General features: G+C 33.2%; 1 protein-coding gene across 1 annotated transcript in view; it reads right to left on the bottom strand.

Moving 5' to 3' along the window:
* Window positions 1-21,465, bottom strand: part of HSD17B4 (hydroxysteroid 17-beta dehydrogenase 4) — a 77,223-nt gene that overhangs the window by 30,866 nt on the left and 24,892 nt on the right. The window contains exons 8-16 of the mRNA XM_016145309.2: window positions 20,799-20,986; window positions 17,594-17,685; window positions 15,898-15,922; window positions 14,207-14,335; window positions 11,903-12,009; window positions 10,205-10,441; window positions 7,702-7,753; window positions 3,656-3,727; window positions 1,666-1,769 (exon numbers count right to left, since the gene is read on the bottom strand). Of these exons, the coding sequence (XP_016000795.2) occupies window positions 1,666-1,769; window positions 3,656-3,727; window positions 7,702-7,753; window positions 10,205-10,441; window positions 11,903-12,009; window positions 14,207-14,335; window positions 15,898-15,922; window positions 17,594-17,685; window positions 20,799-20,986 (1,006 nt within the window). The remainder of the gene's footprint in view (window positions 1-1,665; window positions 1,770-3,655; window positions 3,728-7,701; window positions 7,754-10,204; window positions 10,442-11,902; window positions 12,010-14,206; window positions 14,336-15,897; window positions 15,923-17,593; window positions 17,686-20,798; window positions 20,987-21,465) is intronic.

Below are 21,465 nucleotides of genomic sequence, written 5' to 3' on the forward strand. Positions count from 1 at the left end.
ACATAATCTCAAGATCCATCCACATTGTCACAAATGGCAGTCAGTATTTCATTTTTTCTTTTGGCTGAGCAACATCCCACTGAATATATGTACCAAATCTCTTATCCAATCATCTGTTCAAAGGATATTTCGGTTGTTTCCATGTCTCGGCCACAGTGAATAATGCTGCAATGAATATAGAAGTGCATATATTTTTATGAATATTTTAATTTTGAGGGAGTGGGGGTTTGGGATATTAGCTTCTTATTGGAGGCAAAGGAGTTGGGCTAGTTTAACTTACTCTTCTCATGGAGTTACCACACTTTTCTTGAATTTTTTTAATCATTAAAGTAACTTCATTTTTGAGAGCCCCTTTACTTTTGAACTTCCAAATACTCTGTTACAAAATGAGTCAATTTCTTTGGAAAGAGCATCAGAACCCTCTACTATTACAGCCTGCTTTTTTGCACCTTGGACAAAAACTCTGCACCACTGCAGCAAAGATAGTGGCCCACTTTTCTTCAAGTGGTATCCTCACTTCACAAGGGTGCTGGGCAGAGGTAGTAACTTCTGGTATTCTCAGCTTGCCTCTCTCAGTATGGAACCCCTCACCCTATGAGCAAGCTGGGACAAAATTGATCATGACCCCAGTATTCCTGGACTGTCATGGGTGGAATAGATTTTCTACCCTACAAGTGGGGGCTGGGTAGAGGAAGACAGCCCTATAACTCTTAGCCACTTTAAACCAGAATAGAGCTTCTGCAACACAAGCTGGTTGGAGAATAAGAAAAACTAGCGACCTGTTCCTCCTGGGAAGACAGCATGGCCCTATTCAGGGAGTTGAGGGCAGAGGAATCCTGTATTTTTGGCTGCACATGCCTGCAATGAAGCTTCTGTCATGCTGAACCATGGAAAGAGGGTGGAAGGAGAGTGATGTGGCTCGAATGACACAGATTCTCAGTGTTCTTACCAAGATACAGATCTTCTTGAATAGGTGTTTCACTTGCTAATTCCCTTAGGACAATTTCCAAAGACTTTTAATTTTTTAAAATAATTTTCACCAATTATCATTCTTTAGCTGAGGAGAGGGTCCAAGGAACTCCTCACACTATTATTCCAGAAACAGTCTCTCAATATTGCTTTAAGTAATATTTTATTTACTACGGAAGAATATTTATTACAATGTAATCTTATTACCTCAAATAAATTAGACAAAAGCCCAGTTAAATCAGTGTAAAATCCAAGTTATAAAACATTTTTTTAGGAAAAATGTTTTAAGTAGAATTTGAGAACTAAAATGTAACTAGAATTACCTTATATAAACAAAATGCTTGACTTTAATGAACAAAAATTTTAATTTCTACAAGAATCACTTGTATGTGCTACGTTTTTCTAAAGACTTCTGAGTACTGCAAAGTTTACATAAGAAAGTAAAAATTTTCCCACAATTATCTCAGGTACATTATACCTATCTTAGCTAGATATCTCTCTATATAAAATATGTTATGTGTTAAAATATACAAACATAAACAGCATTTCAAATCTAAGGAACATATTCTGATTCAAAGAAATGTAGATTACTGAAGTTCTACTCTATGAAATTACATATATTGTAAAATGGCAAATTCAAAATATAGATAAGGATCCTTAACTATACATATATTTTGCTTAGAAGCCACAGCCTACCTTGACTTTATCTGACGTGCGTTTTCCACTGCGTCCTCCAGAGCCAATAGCGAAGATAGAGAACTGATTATAACATATAAGCTCCTTCTCATAATAAGAATAGACTGAAAAGTAAATGAAAAAAAAATTGTAAGTTATCAAAAGATACAACTAGTTAACAAATATATGATCAACAAATCCCTGAAAAGTTTCTAAAACAAAATCCCATTACTAAAAGTTTTGTAATTTGAAGATACCCAAGTTTGGGTTACAAAGCAATCATTTTAATTTACTTACTACTAGTCTCTGGAAGGCGCAGAGAGGAGGATCTCCACAAATCCTTTCAGACCATGAAATAGCAATTTCTCTCACCAACTCTTAAACCTCCCCAACTGCCTTTCATATTTCAATTCTCACCACCTCAAACATTTCAAACAATCCCTCTATAAAGTGCAGATAGCCTCACATTCAAACTTTCCAACATTCTGCCAAAGCACTCAAAAAAAGCCTGGAATGTAAAACAGGAATTAGGTGAGAATGAAGGAAATAAGCTTCAGAAGTGCAGGATCATGACTGTTTTGCTCATCATCACATTCCCAGCAATTAAAAGAGCACTTGGGTCAGAAAAGGCACCTAATAAATATTTATTAAATTAATGAATCAATGAATAAATGACATGAGTGAGCAAGTCAGTAAATATGTAAGCAAATAATGAATGAATGTAAGACAGCTGTCACTCTTTCCACTACATTTTCTAGTGAGTTTGAGCATTATCTGTATCTCCAGCTCTAGAAAACTAGGAATATGATTTTGAATTGCATACTAAGGAAAAATCTAATTATAACAAAAAGTAAGAAAAATTATAGCAATTTGTATTTAATATAAGATTTTTATTACACAAGGAAGTGGATATCTAATTTTATTTATACTTTATCTATAAATTCTAAAATATTATTACATATTACCAAGCAATAATTAAGTAAAGAGTAGATCAAGAGAAAATAGTTAAAAATTAAAGCTAAGGTTACTGCAGAACTTTTGTTATGTTGTACGTTACATTTGATATAATGGTCAGAAGGCAAAAAGAAAAGTTAGAGAACTGCAGCCAAATATTGGCCAGCATCTGGAATGACAAGAAAATATAAAAATCTAAAAAAGAAGAGGAAGACAAAAAGAGGAGAGAGAACAGATATGTCCTGAAATACTATAAGTTAACAAAAGCAATGCAGAAGAATATTTAAGAGCATCAAAAATGTCCTCAATATAGTAAGTAAAAACAAGTTCCAAAATAACATACATAATATAAATTCCTATGCATTTAGAACAAAAATGATAAGACTATATTCCAAATACCAGACAACATTAAACTTTCCACCGTTCTTAATTTCTAAAATTTTTGACATTTCTTTTGTTCTTAAACTTTAAAATAATTTTAAACAATGTATCTTTAGCTTTTATTTAATTATTAGTATTTCAACATTTATTAAACTACTATAATTTTTTTGCCCACTGCAAAAAAAATGTGACTACAGTATTTAAATCACATTCAATAGGCTTGAATATGCAAGGTAAGCAACTTAACTACTATTTATAACAATGATTCAAAGGTCAAATATGTTCCAAATTCTAAAGAGCTAACCAAAAAAAGAAACTACAACACTGCCTACTCATCAGCTGAGGGCTGTCTAGGTATTCCATCCTGCCAAAAACATCTCCCTCAAGCATGATTCTCCTCTATGTTCTTTATCCCAGCCACATTTCTCCCCTCTTTGCTTTGGTTATGTTGTCTCAAATCCTCTGAAATGCCCCACTCTACTCACACATACCCTAATCAACTTGCTCTCCCTCTCCCTTATGTCCTAAAAGCTTATAAATATTTAGAATGCTTACCTTGCTTTCTCACAAATTGGAAGATAAGTACAAACTTATTAATGATTTCTATGGTGAAGTATTATGTTACATACAAAGTCTATCAATCTAACAATAAATATAAGAACTGGAAATGTGTTACCATCCAAAAGAAGTAATAAACCAGGTCCTTTCTCTAGAATATCAACAAGAACTGCTTCAGATTTGAATTTTCCTAAAAGGTAAAAAAAATATATAGACATTTTAAAGTCCGTAAGTTTTTATACGAAGGCATGAGAGAATTTAACATAAATTCCACTGTAAGTTCCACAAAACTAAAAATTACAGTTTGAAATAATTTTCAATGTAATGTTAAACAATTCAACATTAGAGGCAATTGGAATACCTGAGTCACTAAATTTAAAACATCAATAATTCTGACAAATAAATAGTTTTAAAATAACAACTTTCAATCATTCAACAAACATTTATTAAATATACAACCAATACCACTTACCCCATTCATTCTCAATCTCTACTCTACTGGCTTCCATGAGATGCTGTTTCTTCCTAATTATTCTATTCTTTCGACTCCTCTTTTCCGTCATTTAACTGGCGATGTCTCAATAGATAAACATTATCTCTGGGTGAAGTCATCTTTTTCTCAAACCTGCTTTTCTCCTTTGTTCCCTGTATTACCCACCCAGCTGCCCAAGCCAGAACTTGAGCATCACCCCTAACTCATAAAACAGAGTCTAAGTGTGTGGCAAGACTTGGGTGTACAGAGGATGGGAAAAGCTACATTATACTAAAAATTTTGACTTCACCCTTAGTCATCTGAGGTTTTTAACAGGGAAGTGACAAACACATCTGCATTTTGAAAATAACATTCCAACTGCAGAGAGATGAACAGACCAGAGGGGAGCAAGTGAGAGATGACAGTAACCTAAACAGAACTATAAAAGTGGAATTGGACAGAAATAAAAGGATTCCAGATGTACTAAAGGAAGAGAATCAAAGAACTTGCCTGGATGCGAAAGATGGTAAAAGGGAAGGCAAGGATGATATCTAGATTGTTGCTTTCCCCTCCTAAATAGCTCTCTGATCCACTCACTTCTTTCCATCTCTCCACCACTTAGTCCATGCTATCATCATTTCATCTGAACTACCACATGGACTTCTAAGTACCTGCACATCCACTCCGACCAACTTTAAAACATGCTCCATTCTATCCAAGGCGATTTTTTCCCAGTCAACTCTGACAATGTAATTGCTCTTCCCAGTATCACCACTACCTCTCCCCACCACTTCCCAAGGCTCTTGCAATAAATATAAAACCCCCTAATGTGATCTACGTAATACTATCCCCTAACACCACTACCAGGCTCTCTGGGCACCCTGGCTTTCCTTTGCTCCTCCTCATCTATGCTTCTCCATATCCTGAGGGCCCTTACACAGGTCAATCGTTGGCTCTGTCTGGAATGTTCTTTCTTTCCTTCTTTTGCCTAACTTCATAATTAGCTGAAATTTTGCTTTCAAATCTCTCCTCATGTCAGTTCTTCAGAGAAACACTTCTCTTCCCAACCTGATAATTTCAAATCCTTCTATTTTAAGTTCTAATGGTATCATGTATGTTTCATCTGTAACATTTATCACATGTATCATCATCAATTCCTCAACTATTTATTGATTGCTAAGTTCTAGGTATTTTGCTAAGGCTGTGAATACATGAAGTACAAAAACAAATCTGTACTCTGCCCTCATGGAGTATGTAACCTCGTTGATGGGGAAGATAGCCAATAATCAAATAAACTAAACACTTCCAAACCTTTGCACATAGAATTTCCTTTGTCTGACATATCTTTCAATCTCCCCTTAACATGGTTAACTCGTAATTTCAGATCACAGCTTACATTTCATTTCCATTAAGAAGTCTTCCTCAACTCTTCAACTGCAGTACTGGGTTAGAGACCTTCCTATGTGTTCCTGTACCAAACTTATACTTCTCATATTATAACATATTACACAATGTTTTTCATTGCCCATTTTCTCTTTTCATCATTAGACAGATTCTAAGCTCTGTAAAACTAATGCCTTTTTCATAGTTATATTACCAATCCTTAGCAAAATGCCTGGCACAAAAATAGGTATTCAATAAATATTTACTGAGTAAATAATTACAGACGATTATTTTCTTCCTCTACTTTTCTATAATTACCAAATTTTGAGAACATGTTATTTTATAATTTTGTCAAAATAAATATGAGTACTAAAGGAGAAAAAGGTTAAATTTACCCTAGGAATCAAAACCACAGTTCCATGAAGTTCTATTCTGGAAATTTGTCATAATTATACTTGCATAATGATTATGTGCTCATAAGAACATTTACATATACTAATATTTGATGATCACATATTCCCTGTTAAACATTCCAGCTGGTAACACTATCAATCTCACTTTCTAGATGAAATATTGTTTTGCTCTAATATTGTTTTATCATGAGAAACAAGAGAGTCTACTAAAGAAAGATATCAAGTAGAAATATATTAAAGATCAAACTTTTAAACCCAGAAAATGTTAAGGACCAGAATATCCTGGACTAGAATATGTCCTAGTTCATAATAGAAAATAAAGTACTGCTGTTAGGTTTCTTGCACTCCATCGAATGCTTATATTTTCACAAGAAGCAGTAAATCAGCCTACGATAGTACCACTGTAGCTAACAAATTAGCTATTAAGAGATATAGATACTGACATCGATCTCCTGATGCTTGAAGTCCTGTGTGTCTCATCAATTGGTGTTTTACAGAAAGATTATAAATATTAATCAAATCTTGGTTTTTTACAATTTAAAGAGGTTCGAAACCATAAGTACTTTAATTTTGAAAATTCATACTTGTTAGCAAGTAAACTTTAAAACTTAAAAAAAATGTACAGGAGCTACTAAAGAAAAATAATATATGATAAACATAACTTAAGGCTAAGGAGAAATTAATAAAACTATTTTCCACAACTTCTTATTCACATTGCTTTTCAGTCATAATTCTTTCTGAATGTTTCATCTCTCTCTTTGTATTTAAAATCCCTAAAGGATTACACATCTTTACTTCCCTTATAATACTGGTTCTCAAACTGACCCATTAGGATGGCTGCATATAAAACATACAGGGAGCTTCCTAGCCTCCATCATTGCCACCACCATACCATGAACACGTGATGTATGCATACACACAAAATCTCCAGGGTTGGGATCCTGAGTCCATATTTTATTAAAAATAAAAGGTAATATAATAAATGTAATAAAAGATGACTTTAATATGCAGCTAGGTAAGAAAATTATCTAAAACCAAATACTGTGCATTACTCATGGCAGGAATGCAACAGAAATTTAATTAACGTAGTCACCACACGCTGTGCACTGCCTCAGCTAAAAGGAGCTGTGTGAAAACGTATGCTGTAACAGTAACACTGAAATAAAGTATTCAGCTTTAAGCAATAAGAATCTCATAAATTTTTTAATAAAATAAGAAGACTGAGGAAAAAAATTAAAGTAGGATTTTAACTACTTGCTGACCTCTACATTATATAATATAAACTGATATTTTTGTATTTTACCACCTTATATGGCCAGTATATAATTAGAAAATATTCTAACATCAGAGTATCAAAACATAACATATTCATCAAATTATAATGAAAAAAAATTTTTTAAGTTTTAATAAACAAGTAAGATATTATCAGAAAAATAAAATTTATTATTTAGGCAGACTTAGTTTTATTTATTCTAATAGAAAATAGAAAAAAGTTAACTATACAAATGTTTGCTTTATGAAAATCAGCTCCCATATAAACACCTGAGAAAGAGGAACCATGTTAACAGGAATCATAACTGGTTACACACAATCACTAAGTTTAGAACACACACACACGCACACACGCACACACGCACTCCTTTTTATATATCAGTAAATTATTAGTATTTTGAATTTATTAAATAAGACTATTAAAGGACACAGTTTAACATAACCAAAACAGGTACTAGATAATATCAACCTACTGTAATGGCTGACAAGCACAAAAATAACATGTGGTATAGTTTATTTAGGTCACTGTATGCCAATTTAACACGCTGCTATAACACAGTTTGAAAGATTCATCAGAAAATAAAATTATGGTATGATTATGGAATCAGTGTATCAAGAACTCACCTGCTCTAGGAAGTGGTTTATATAACTCCAAGTATTGCTCCCCATGAAGCATCTATATTAGGGTAAGCAAAGTTTTATTAGTACACACTTTTTCCTTTGTTCTGCCTTTGGATATAGCTTATCACAAGTAACATTTCACTGTCCACATGTTCACATCACTACTTTCCCCAAATTATCTGTCTCAGTTTGGCTTTGATTTCTTAAACATATGAATCAGAAACCTAAAGACTGTCAGCTCGTCTGGAACAAAGAAGATACCTTATATTTGTGTCCTTTCTTGACTGATAATAATGGATTATTTGCCAATAGAAACACCAAACGAGATTGTATTTTAGTGCTTATCACTTTGCCTGAAACATAGTGGGTATCCATTAAATATCTATTGAAGAAAAATGACCAAAGTGGCTTGTATTAGTAACTTCAGGTCACACATGCCAAATACAAACGACTCAACCAAAACAGAAATATAAACCTTGCAACCATGTTAAAAGTAAAAGCACTATCAATGTTGACATTTCTTTAGCATAAAGTCTTGAGAATTACCTACAAAGACTGTATACTCAGAATACTGTGCAACTGATAGCCACTTAACTTTAGTGTTTCAAAGCAAGAATATACAAATATAGTAGGAAAACAATAAGACAGGAAAAACAAAACCCAACCCACATATTCACATGACCACGCTTTACTGCCATGGGACGCTCTCATTTCCACCCTTCCTCAGAACCCAGAAGTGAAAAAAAAAAGGGGGGCAAGGGATCTGGCAGCAATAGGAGGACAAATGTAGGGCTGCCTCACTGTACTGTATGGCCTAGAAATTCAAGGCTGGGAAGACTGAGATTCAAATTCCATGATGGCTATCATTCCTGACCACAGGTTTTGAACACCATTTATGATTTCCAACTCCTTACAAATCTGAGGGACAACTCTGAAATATTTTCTTTATTTGAACTTACAATATACAAACAGAATTATATGCAGCAAACACACAGGAGAGTAAGTAAAACGATAAACTGCCTTGTATATATTTCCCACCTCCCTCCCAATTTATAAAATACTCTAATAAAATAAGTTCTCATAAGTTCGGAGCAGCAATGGGTTAATAGAACCTGTAGTAAATGGGTTATCCAATCAAAGTTGTAGAAATCAACTCATAGCTCTATGATTCAACAATGATTACGAGGCCATAACTTGAACCTTACTCAAGAAATAAAATATACCGCACCTCAAAAACTTTCTCACGGTTGTTCATGCCTTCCTTCTTGAAACAATTTATTCATCTCACTTCTCAAATACCAAGTTCTCCTGACACATCTCATCCCTTATCCCTCACCAGCCATTGCTTCTCAGTCTCTCTTGCAATTCCTACACACCTCTTCAACCACTAAACAATCCAGGATCCATAAACTCAAGATTTCCTCTGCTTACACACACACATTAGGTGATTTCATCTAGTTTCGTGTCTTTATGTCTCACTTAAATCCTATGAACCCAATTAGACCTCATTCCCAAACTCTAGACGCATATATTCAACTGTCCACTTTATATCTCTGAATGTGTAATAGATATCGCAAATCTGTCCAAAACCAACTCCTGATCATTCATCCTCACCTTAAAGTAACTGTATATATCTATTATACATAGTAATGTCATATGGAACCACTTTACATATTAAATATGTTGTATGTAATTATAAATACGTATAGATATATATGCATATATATCATCCAAGTTGTCCAGACCCAAAACCTTCATCCTACACTCCTTTTTCTTTCCCCTCATATTTAACCATTTGCTTGAATTACTTTAACAGGCTCCCAACTGGTTTCCTTGCTTCCAAGCTTGGCTCCCATATAATCTGTTCTCCACACTGAAGGAAAAATGAGCCTGCGAGTGAACAGAGCCAGGTCATATCACTCCTCAGTTCAGAGTGCTATAAATGGCCTCCCTCATTAACCAGAGTATAAACTGAAATCTTTATAGTGAGTACAAGGCACTCTTCTCCTACCACTGATGCCTTGCTCACTGTGCAGCTATACTGGCCCCCTTGCTGTTTCAAAAACAAAACAAAACAAAACAAAACAAAACCAAGTATGCAACTGCCTGAGGCCTTTTCACTTGTTCTTCCTGCCTCAATACTCTTTCTCTGATAATTACCTGGCTTGCTCCTTCACTGTTGTCATCAGGTAAGGAAACAAGCTTACAGAGGTTATTTACCCTTGGTCAAATAGCAAGTAAATGATAGAGAATTAATAACATTATGCCAGGGTTGTGGGACTGAACATGATTGCTGTTTTCTTCTTTTTGCTTGCCTTTTCAATTAATTCTCTTCTCTTTTATTCTTAAAAAGAAAAATGAAAAGACATGCTAAATTTTATTCCTGAATCAACCACTATAAACTGTTTTATTAATACACACACAAACACACATAGGATGTGACATTTATCAATCATATTTAAAGAAACAGAAAAAAAGCAAAATAAAGGTTTCTTATTAGGCATACCTTTGCTATGTTAACTGAAAGCCCAGGAATCTCTGTTAATCCTTCATTCATTAGAGCTTTCTGAGCTATAATGACTCCAAATGTAGGCAAACAGGAGAAGTCAGAACTTCCTTCATAAATAAATTTAAAATCCTTTGGTTCCTTGATTGATGCTCCCACTCCAAGGGCATACAGAATAGTTTCCAGTTCCGTGTAAGCAGAAAAAGTTGGAGGAAATTTATGGCCAATAGCTCCGCCCTATGAAACAGTGGTTGAAAATGATTTTTCACTTATATTTTGGTCAAATCTTTAAAATTTTAAGTTTTTAAAACTATTAACTGCTTACATATCTAGCTTTGCTTTTGAAAAGATGTGACTAGGAAGTCATTTCAGTGAATTTGATGGAGTATTATCATTGTATCATTTACATGTGATTTTTTTAAATAGAAACCGATTAGATCGTGTATAGAAAGGACTTCATCTACAAAAGTACTTTTTTTATTGCTTGCTTCTTGCTAATCTATAGTATGTCTCATTTTCAACTTTCCTGTTTCTGATGCTGGAAAGCCCTGTTAATTCAGCAACTACTGGCTACTCAAAAAAAAATAAAATAAAAAAAATAACAAATTTGTTATAAAGATAGTGACAGTGAATTGCCCTATAAGATCTAGTGTATTCACTGTAAACAGATGAGCAAAACACTGCTTAATGCTTGTAAATTAGATTGCCTCATAATGGTGTTAGAATGAGATTTTACCTGAAGTTCCTTCGAAGGAATGTCCTTTATCTAATTGGATATTGTATTTTTCTATTTATTAATGATATGCCTAGCTAATGTGGGAAGCATATATTAGGTTATAAAAGAATGATGCTCAATTTTCAATCACTTTCATTCTAAAGCAAGAGTTGCCAAACAATGGCTGAGAGCTAAGAATGGGTTTTACATTTTTAAAGAGTGATTTAAAAAAAAAGCAAATCAAAAAAAATGTGTGACAGAAACAGTATGTGGTCCAGAAAGCCTAAAATATTTACTTTCTGGCCCTTTACCAAAGAAGCTTGCCAATCCCTATTCTAAAATAAAATCACACTTATAAACTGATTATAATCTCAAGGTTAAAATTAGATTGTTAATTTTATCACTATGTCTGTCCTGAGTCACAAAACATCAAAATCCAATGTGTCGAATGATTTATTTTTCACTATTTATGCACTATGAGGTTTTTTTTTTTAAGGATAAGTACAGAAGAAAGTAAATCGCCAAATTTCATCTGAGCTATAACCACAATTCTATTAGAACTTCTGACACAATGGGAGGCTTTTTCCTTGTAGCCATGTTGAAATATTTCCAAAAAAACATTCTATCAATATTTTCCCTTAAAAAGAATGACTCAGAAGCACTAAAATAAATTATCCTTTTCTAAAAAGTTAAAAAAATATGACTAAAGTAGGATTATCAGTGATGCTCAAAAAAAAAAGATACTTGTCTAATTATATTGAAGAGGAACTAAAAGTTGTATTTAATATTTTAGTCTATGTTTATTCAAATTCTATAAATATTAGTATATATTTTATGAAAAGTTTTGTGGTCACTTATCTTTCCTATTTAAAAATAGACTAATTGCTTGGAAAATAATTTTTTATATAAAAAAAGAAAAAAAGAAAAAAAAACAGAAAACATTTCCAGAGAAGGCACAGCTTTAGGCTTTTTCCCCCACTTACAAATTCTGATGTGGTTGTTGATGATGCCAGGTGACTGGTATGATTTGGTGAAACTTCTCCATCTGAATCTATTTTTCTTAGACCTTCGATTATAGTGCCAAATGTGTCTAAAAAATAAAATTAAATAAATAAATAACGCTTTTGTCCAAGATGTGACTTAGAAAAGTTACAACGTGCTAGATAAACTGATGTTATACTTATAACATTCAGCAAGCCTGCTGCAGACTCTTCACTGGCGGTCATAAATTGAATGTACGATGTCAGGCTATTTATAGGAAAGACTTTATGTTACAGACTTTAAAAAACAGACCAGACAACTGGTTGTTTTCAATGAAAAACAAGGCATTGTCCAACATACTCTTCCCAGGTTATGATTCTAAAGAGGCTTTGAGCTTCGCAATGTCTTTGAGTAATTTTACAACTCAGTAAAGTGGGATCCTTGTACATAAACAAGCAATTTCTGTCTGGTGGAGGAATAATTAATTTCCCTTCTCTCCCCATACCTCTCCTCCCCCACATCCCCATGGGTTTCTGTACAAGTAATAGCTCTGAAGATAGTACTAAAAATTCTTCCAGAGAAAACCATCATTATGACCAGTGACTCAAGATAAGTTTCTAAAACTGCTGTTCTGAGGTCTGTAAGGTTAAAAAGGAGACTCATGGAGCAGCCGCATATGCCATACGATTCCAAAGGTTCTGAGACCTTTCTACCAAACCTTAGAGATATGGCCTCCTTCTAAACTCAGACAAAACTATAACCAAACTACAGAATGTGAGATTACCAGGCATATAGTGGAGAAGCTTCTTCCCTATTAGTCGTCCTCTTACCGCTCCATTCAGACTGCTGCCCAAATAGAAGGCTATTAACTGGTATAGGCTAAGAGTATGACACTCGAAGATAAAAAACCTTAGTTAACTAAGCTTGGGTCAGTTATTTAGTTTTTCAGAGATTTATTAGTTCATTTGTAAAATAAGAACATTGGATGGGATAGGTGCTCTGGAAAGCCTCAATTCTATTAAAAAATGTGAGTTTTTTTCTAACTGTACTTCAAATAGTAGATATAGATTATCATTTACAATTACATTTAATTAACTTTTTCTTTATATGTCTAATACTTTTAAGGCAATAGAACTTAGACATTAAAGGAAAGTTTTTGTTTATCCCTTTTCCTTTCATTCATTTTCATCAATAGGTTGACTGTTCATAGACTAAATTTATCTCGAATATCAAAATGCTATCACTATTAATGACATAACAATCATGTTATCATCTGATTGATAAAAAGCATAATGAAATTTCAGTGAGTGTACCAACAGGCAGATGAGTGTCATTAAAGAGACAAAAAAAAAAATAAGAAGTCATTTTTCAGATACATTCCTCTATCAAACATTAAATAAAAAATTACTGAGGGAAGAATGATTTTTCTGCAAAATAACCCTAACTCATGATCTTTCCCAGAAAGGTCCTTTAATTTCATATACTATATGAATATGAGTTACAGTAGAAAAAATAATATAACTTATATTGGTTATCAATTCCTATAGCACATCATAGGATTCAATAATTCAAAGTAACAAGCAGTTACTAAATCCTTTCTATGAGTTCTGTGCTAGCATCAACTACATACAAGATATACAGTCTCTCCCTCCAAATGAACTTACTATGCATTTAAGAAACCACATACTTATGAAACAAAAGCAGTGGAAAGCAGTCATGATTAGATACTTAAGTGTTAAGAGTTCAGGTAAGAGGTCACTGTAGCCCAGAATATCTGGGGAGGTTTTGTTGAATACCCAGGGCTTGAGTTTTTCTAAAGATGAGTAAGAGGAAGGGGGCATTTTAGAAAGGCAGAGAAACAGTAACAAAGACAAAGTGCTAAAACACCAAAATCTACTCACTAAACAGAAAATAGCTAAGCCTAAATAAAATAGGCTTAAATAAACTTTTTGTGAAATAAAGAAAAATCACTTCAGATAAGGAACATTTGGTTAGACAATGGAAGGCTTTGAAACCAACCATAGGATAGGGCAAATGGACGACTACCTCATATCATCCCCCCAACCACACGTACAAACAAAAAAAACAGGATCATTTAAAAAAAAAAAAAAAAACTAACAGTGGGAGTGACATTTTATATATATATATATATCTTAAATTTGAAGGGTTCTAATATGTATTAGAGCAGAATATGTACTCTAGATGACTCAAGTGTCTAAATTACCACAGTTAAAACACAAGGCAATTCCGTAAAATAGATTTCTCTGGCTCCCCAAACAGGACTGAACTGACTTGGGACTCTTTACCTTGAGCTCCCTGAGGCTTGCTGGCATTTTCAAAGTCACAGATCTTTTTCCAGTTAGCCTTCACAGCCTCAGGAGACACTGGCTGATTCCTCTGTTTTACAATGGCTCCAAGGGTCCGCTCCCAGCGTACTGGTTATAGAAACAAAACTAAGATACTGAGCACATAGTTTAAGTGGGAGACAGAAAGTAAAATTCATAAGAGCTGCTTACATTTTTTTAACTTTAAAAAAAAGAAATTCAGAAAAAGGCTTCTAACTTCTAAATAGTTTTACTACATCCCTTAAAATGAATTTTTCCTAATATAACAAACTCATTAGGATAATGTCAATTTAAAAATATATATATATTTGAAACTGACAGGAAAAATTTTTGACTATGCCAGAATGAAATGCTGAATCAGAAGTTACATTATATATTATCATGCCAAAAAAACTGACTTCGTGACTGCAGATCACTTGAGGAATATACTTCAAGATAACAGAATAGAGCTTGGTTGGAACAAACTGAAGAATAGTGATGACAACAAGTCAAAAATTCCAGGTAACCAAATTAGTATATTAAATAGTCCCAAATAACTCTCCCTTGTCCTTCCTTTGCTCCTCCTCATTTTCCACAGAAAGTCAACTAAAATTTGCAGAGTCATAAAAATCATTATCATTGCTCAAGTTCCACAAGGAGAATTAGCATTGCTTTCCTTTTTAAAGTCTTGAGAAATAACCACTAGTAACTTTAACATCAGACTTTAAAGTTTATTAAATTGAAGATATATCTTGGAGAATGACAGAAATGCCTGCTTCTAGAGCTTTCCTACTGAGTCCCAGCTATAGCTTTTATTGAAACAATTGATCTTCCTTTCTTAAAGTGATGTCATAAGACTCTTAGAAATGCTTGAGTAATATGTTACTTTAATAACTGGAGAGAACAGATGAAAATACTGATATTCTATAATATGTTACAATGATGCCTTCCAGTAATGGCAATCTTTTAAATAATTCAATTAGTTTTGATACCAGTAGCCAACTGAAAACATGAATTAGAATACTGGAATTTTAAATTTTTAAAAAATGTTTTAAAGTAATTATCCAATTTTGGAGGTCACACAGTTTGAGGGCTGGAGTAGGAGAAGGTTGAAGTCAAATAAATTTACTATAGGGCTGAAGGGGAATAATTTCCACATATCAGTTGCAATTTCTGTCCCAGAAAACTGTCCACTGTGGTTCTTCACTGTCTCTTCTTGATGTCTCATGCTCCAAGAGACAAAAGAATTAAATGACAGAACTAGAGAATTTGCCTGCTGTGTTCTTCCCATATTTTCAAAAATAGCCCTCCCTCCCACTCACTTTTCTGTGGAAACAGTAAGAACAAGCACGTGTGATGCCAGAGACATGGGAAGACAAACATCAATCTAAATAATGACTTAAGGAATAGTCAGTTCTGAATAAGACAGAGCAAGTCCTGAATAAGGACTGCCAACAGAAAGAAAACTATACAGATTTTTGAAAATGCCACAGGCCTCCAAGAAAACGTCCATGTTTTAGAATACTTGTTGGTATAATGTTTATATCTGAATATGTGTGTACTAGATCCAATAGTTAGACATATGACAAGATCATTCCCCAGCTCTAATTGGATATGCAGGTTTAAAGATATGGAAATAATATATGGCAAACCAAACACCAAAAGAGACTTACATTTTCCAATCCATCCTCCTCCAACCTAGCAAAAAAAGGGGAAAAAAATTATACCATCTAATGCGAAATTACTAACATATTTTTTTAAATTAAAAAAACAGACGATCTTAGTAAGAATAACAGAAAGCTAGATGACAATGTAAGAAAATAACACAGCTCTACAAAAGTCCATCTTACTATATTTTATTAATCATGCATATTAAATATTCCTCACTAAAAATGTTCACAATATAATAAAAAAATATATACAAAACTTAATTTACACATGATCCTAATTATTTACATTTGAGTGGGTGTGCAAAATGTATATCTAAAAAAAGCCTATTCGTGGAAAATGCACATCTAATAAAAGAATGGAAGAGAATACATAAAAATATTAATAGTGGTTATCTCTAAATAATGGTAATGTGAGTGATTTTTATTTTCTTCTATATACTTTTCTGTATATTTAAAGTTTTCTATAAAAAGTACAGAACAGAGCTAATAATAAATATAATTATAAAAGATAAAAAGCTTTTAAAAAAAATTCCCTAACGAGATAAAAGATAGGCCAAATTTTGAGTTTCAGATGGCATGATAAAATTAAATTTTCCTCTTCTGTAAATTTGAGTTGTAAAGTTATTTCCACCTCTAAATTTCCACAATTTACACTTAATGGCTTTGATTAAGAATGTAGAGGAGGCACATATCTCTGCTTATACATGTGCGGATTTTTTTTTATTTGCTTATCAGCTTTTTATTCAATAAATCAGGCTATTACATCATTCATTTCAAACTGAGCCAGGTTATTTTGCTACCAAGAAATGTTTAGGGATATCACAGTATTCTTCATAGAACAGGTTAATTATTCCCAAAGATAACAAAATAAGGGAGGAGGTTTTAAAAATAACAGTTTGTGCTACAAAAAAAGAGATCCAACTCAAAGGAAGAGTCAAAAATGTACAAACTAGCATAAAGAGATCTAAAAAGATTTCAACTATGTAGTAAAAACTGGGTCTCACATGATGGTGGGATTATGTGTGATTTTTATATTTACAATAAACATTTCAAGTTCTGCAACAAGGAAAAATATAATTTATTTTTAAAGTTAAGATAAATAATAAATTGTATTTAATGATCTATCATACCCAGACTAAATTCCTGCTATACTGTTATAATATTTTAAATTGAGGAATGACTGCTATGTACTAAGTCCAATGCTAAGAGTTTAAAAGTATGATTTCTAGTTGTCATAACGAAAGCCCAAGAAAACTAAAACTCAGGGAGGTTAGTCTGTATAAAATTTCAGCAAGCTAGCAAATACCAGAACAAGAATTCAAAATCTAGCTTGGCTGACTCTAAACCCTAAGCTCATCCTTCTACTTCACCAGTGAGCTTCTCAAACCAAATGATACTTTCTATATTTAACTAAACACATCAAACCAGCCACAATTTTCATTTCATAAGAATATTAGAAATGAAGAACTAAATAAAAACAGAATTTATGAAGTTGCTGCTACTTTCTCAAAAAAGAACATTAGTCAACACTTGTGCCTTAATTATAACATAACCACGATATTTTAAAAATATGCAAGTGATGTCAACTGATGCAGAGTTTTACAAATGTGAGCAACTGGAAAATAGTAATTTCTAAATCACTTTTTATATTTAATTACAAAAATATTACTTTGGGAGAAAGTGGAAAATTACAGAATACCTCAAACAAGCCACCATTTTCGTCACAACTCTCGTGGCAAAGCCAAAGAACCAGGGGTGCCACATAATCTGGCTGCATAACTTTCAGAATATCTGAAATAAATAACCAAAAAAGTTTTTTTAAACAAGTATACTTATTTAATCAATTATTTTACTTTCTGAAAATATCTTAGGAAATTATAGATAATTCAGAGATATTTTAAAAAATAAGAACAAAAATAAATATACATAATTAATTAGTCTAACATCCAGGGCTTTTCAAAGAATTTTTTTTCATCACAATGGAGACATTCCTAAAGCTTTTTTCAAGCTTCTAACATTGAATACATCAGACATACCTTTAAAGTTAAGCAAGATACTATTCAGGAGAAGGTAAGTTACGGCTGCCTAGGCAAAGACTAATGAGCAAAGCTGTATATAACATGAGGAACTCAGGTACCATTCATTTCCAAAATTATTTTGTACTCCCAGCTATTTCACCGGAAGCCACAAAAACAAAAAACAAACAAACAAAGCTTTGACAATTGTAATGATGGTAAAATCATGATGTGATGATGTGAGAAACTTAGAGCAGAAAGGTACTACAGAAGGAGTAAGAAGACCTGGATTTTACTGCTAGCACTACCATGCAGGCAACTTAGGACACTGTGAGCACATCGTTTTGCTCTCCTGGACTTGTATCTTCATTGGTAAGATGGTAAGTAAAATGCTTCCCCTGCCTACTCTATCAAGTTGTTCAATGGCTCAAATGAAATTGAATTTGTTAATATATTTTATAATCTTTAAAGAATCAAATAATTGCAAATTTTAGTTGTAAAATGACAAAACTTAATTTGTATTAATATGTAAAAGTAACAAAGATGACTTTTACAGTCTCTATAAATTAAAAAGCAGCTCCAAAAACTTTTCACTTCGAAGCCTCTAAAAGCTCTCAGGTATGCAAAAAATCTAATGGTACACTGATCCCCACTCTCTATTATAAGCATGAGGAGAAAACTAAAGGGATGTTCCAACTATTTCAAATTATATGATAAAACAAATTCTACCTATATACTGTTCATCTGAATATATAACATTCCATGAATTTCCTTTATATATCAATTGCAAAATGGAATGTTAAAGGATATTTATATAGAGATTCAGATGTTTGAGTTGACTAACTTTATAGTACTGAATGCAATAATAAATACATCTAAGAAATCCAACTCAACATCTATTAGGTGAGAAAAAAGAAGAAAAGAACAAAGTCACATAGGAAAAATACTTCGACTTCCATCTTATTTCACATATTGTCACTTATACTTAAGCAACACTTTACAGCATCCAGCTTGGTTTCTCCTGAATTTCACCTCATGTGCCTTTTCCCCTTTGCTTAGTTTAATTAGTATCTTTTCACTGTAAAAGACCATTACCGTGAGTATAACAGCTTTGTCTAAGTCCGGTGAATTCTCCTAGAGCATCATAAAGCCTGAGGGTCATCTTGAAGACCTCTGACACAAGCAGAGATCAGTGAGAACTCTGTAACTACTGGTTGGATGTTAAATTGGCTTAACCCATTTGAAACTAATTTAGAATTATCTCAAGTTTAGCATTTGTATATTCTATAACTCAGCAATTTTACTTCTAAGTACGCACTCTAGAAAATTCTTATTTGTGTGACCAGGACACATAAACAAGAATAGCAACGCTGTTTAAAAAAAATGGCAACACTGTTCAAAAAAAGCAAATAAACAGGACACAAACCCAAATGTCCATTTATGAATTGGATAAATTCACATAAAGAGTTAAAATGAGTGAACTACAGCTATACATAATATAAATTAATCTTAAATATATAGCATAAAGTGGAAAAGCAAAAAGCAATCACCCCCCCCCCAAAACAGTATATTTCATGAGGATCAAAAACAAGCAAACCGAAAATAAAGGGTTTAGCCAGGTATTTATTATGTTTTTAAGAAAGGATAAGGAAATGAAAACCAATTATTCGACTGATTACATCTTGAGGGAAGTAAGGGGTTTGTGATGAAAAGATAAAGATACATACAAGTCATTGGTAATGCCCCAGTTTTAGGGCTGCGTGACAGCTAGTCTTCAGGATGGTCCAAGTGATCCCCCTCTCCTCTTATTTACCCCTTTTTGCAGTCCCCTCCTACAATGTACTACAGTTGGTCTTTGCGAACAACAGAATAGGACAGAAGTGACAGTATGTCACTTCTGAACTTAAAAGATAATGCAACTTCTGTCTTGGTGGCTGTTTCTCTCTTTCAGATAATTAGTTCTGGGGGAAGCCAGATGTCACATCAAGAGTAGTCCTATGGAGGAGTCCACACGGTGAGACACTGACGCCTCCAGACAACAGTTAGGGAGGAATGGAGGCCTCCTGCCAACTTTCGTGTTCATTTTATGAGATTGGACATGGATACTCCAACCCAGACAAGCTTTCAAATAACTGGAATCCCAGCGAACACCTTCATTAAAACTTCGTTAGAGATCCAGAACCAGAACATGCCAGCTAAGCCACTGGTTTAAAGCTTAAGATTCGTCATATAAGTAAGTGCTCAGTTAGTTTGAAATATGTGAAACACTAGAAGTAAAATGTTTTGATCCAAAATATGTGTGGTATGTATTTGAAATGTTCACTAGATGTCACTGTTGTCCTTTAATTGTTAGTCTCATATCCTAGTTAATAAGTTCAATACCTTAAGAAGTCTTAAGTTGTACTAGTATTTCTTAGAGTCTGAGTGTGTGTTCTACACAAATGCAAACAAAAAGAAAGTTGGGATAGCAATACTCAGACAAAACAGACTTTAAAACAAAGATTGTAATATAAGACCAAAAATGGGCATTACATGATGCTTTAGAGGTCGATCCAAGAGGATATCACTTTTATAAACATAAATGCACCCAAAACAGGAGCAACTACTTATATAAAGCAAATAAAAACAGACATAAAGGGAGAAACTGACCTTAACACAATAATAGAAAGAGAGACTTGATAGATACAAAATATTTCATCCCAATACTGCAGCATACACAATCTTTTTCAAGTGCACATGGTACATTCTCTAGGATAGATCACGTTTGGCCACAAAATAAGTCTTGATAAATTCAAGAATACTGAAATCATATCAAGCATTTTTTCTAACTACAACATTATAAAACTAGAAATCAATTACAAGAAGCACTGAAAAATCTAAGCTACTTACCTTCAGGGACTATACCCTGGGTCAATCTTGATACAGCCACTGGAGCAATAGTGTTACAATGAATGTTGTTTTTCTTGCCTTCAATTGCAAGAGTATTTGCAAGGCCCAGAAGACCTAGTTTTGCAGCACTGTAATTTGCCTGGCCAAAGTTGCCATATAGCCCTGAAGATGATGAAGTCATAATGATCCTAAAAAGAAAACCAATCCCTCATCATCATCTTTTCTATGTTTAGATAATGTTGCAACTCTAAGACTTCTTTTTTTTCAATACTATTACACCTGTCAAAAGCAAGTCTGTATACTGTCATTAGTTTCTTACTGTCATGGTTAATATATCTAAAATAATAATAATAATAATAATAAAAGTAAACTCCTAAAATTCAACTACAAGATTTACCTGTTTTAAAATGAATCTCTGGTCAGAACCAAATGAATTCAAGTGTAAGAACGTACATTCATTATCTATTGAAAACAACAATATTTATAAATGTAAACTGGCAACATATGTTAAAATTTTAGTAAGAAATATTAGATAAAGCCATTCTAATTCTTTAGTCATCACTTTGCCCCTCCTTCCTTTCTGGATAATATTAAATGCCTCATATTAAAATAATGCCATCTCATAATCTGACCCAATCTCATTCACTTTACCTAGTAGAAGCAAAAT

The sequence above is a fragment of the Rousettus aegyptiacus genome, unplaced genomic scaffold (genome assembly GCF_014176215.1).
Source record: "Rousettus aegyptiacus isolate mRouAeg1 unplaced genomic scaffold, mRouAeg1.p scaffold_m13_p_8, whole genome shotgun sequence".
NCBI lineage: Eukaryota > Metazoa > Chordata > Mammalia > Chiroptera > Pteropodidae > Rousettus > Rousettus aegyptiacus.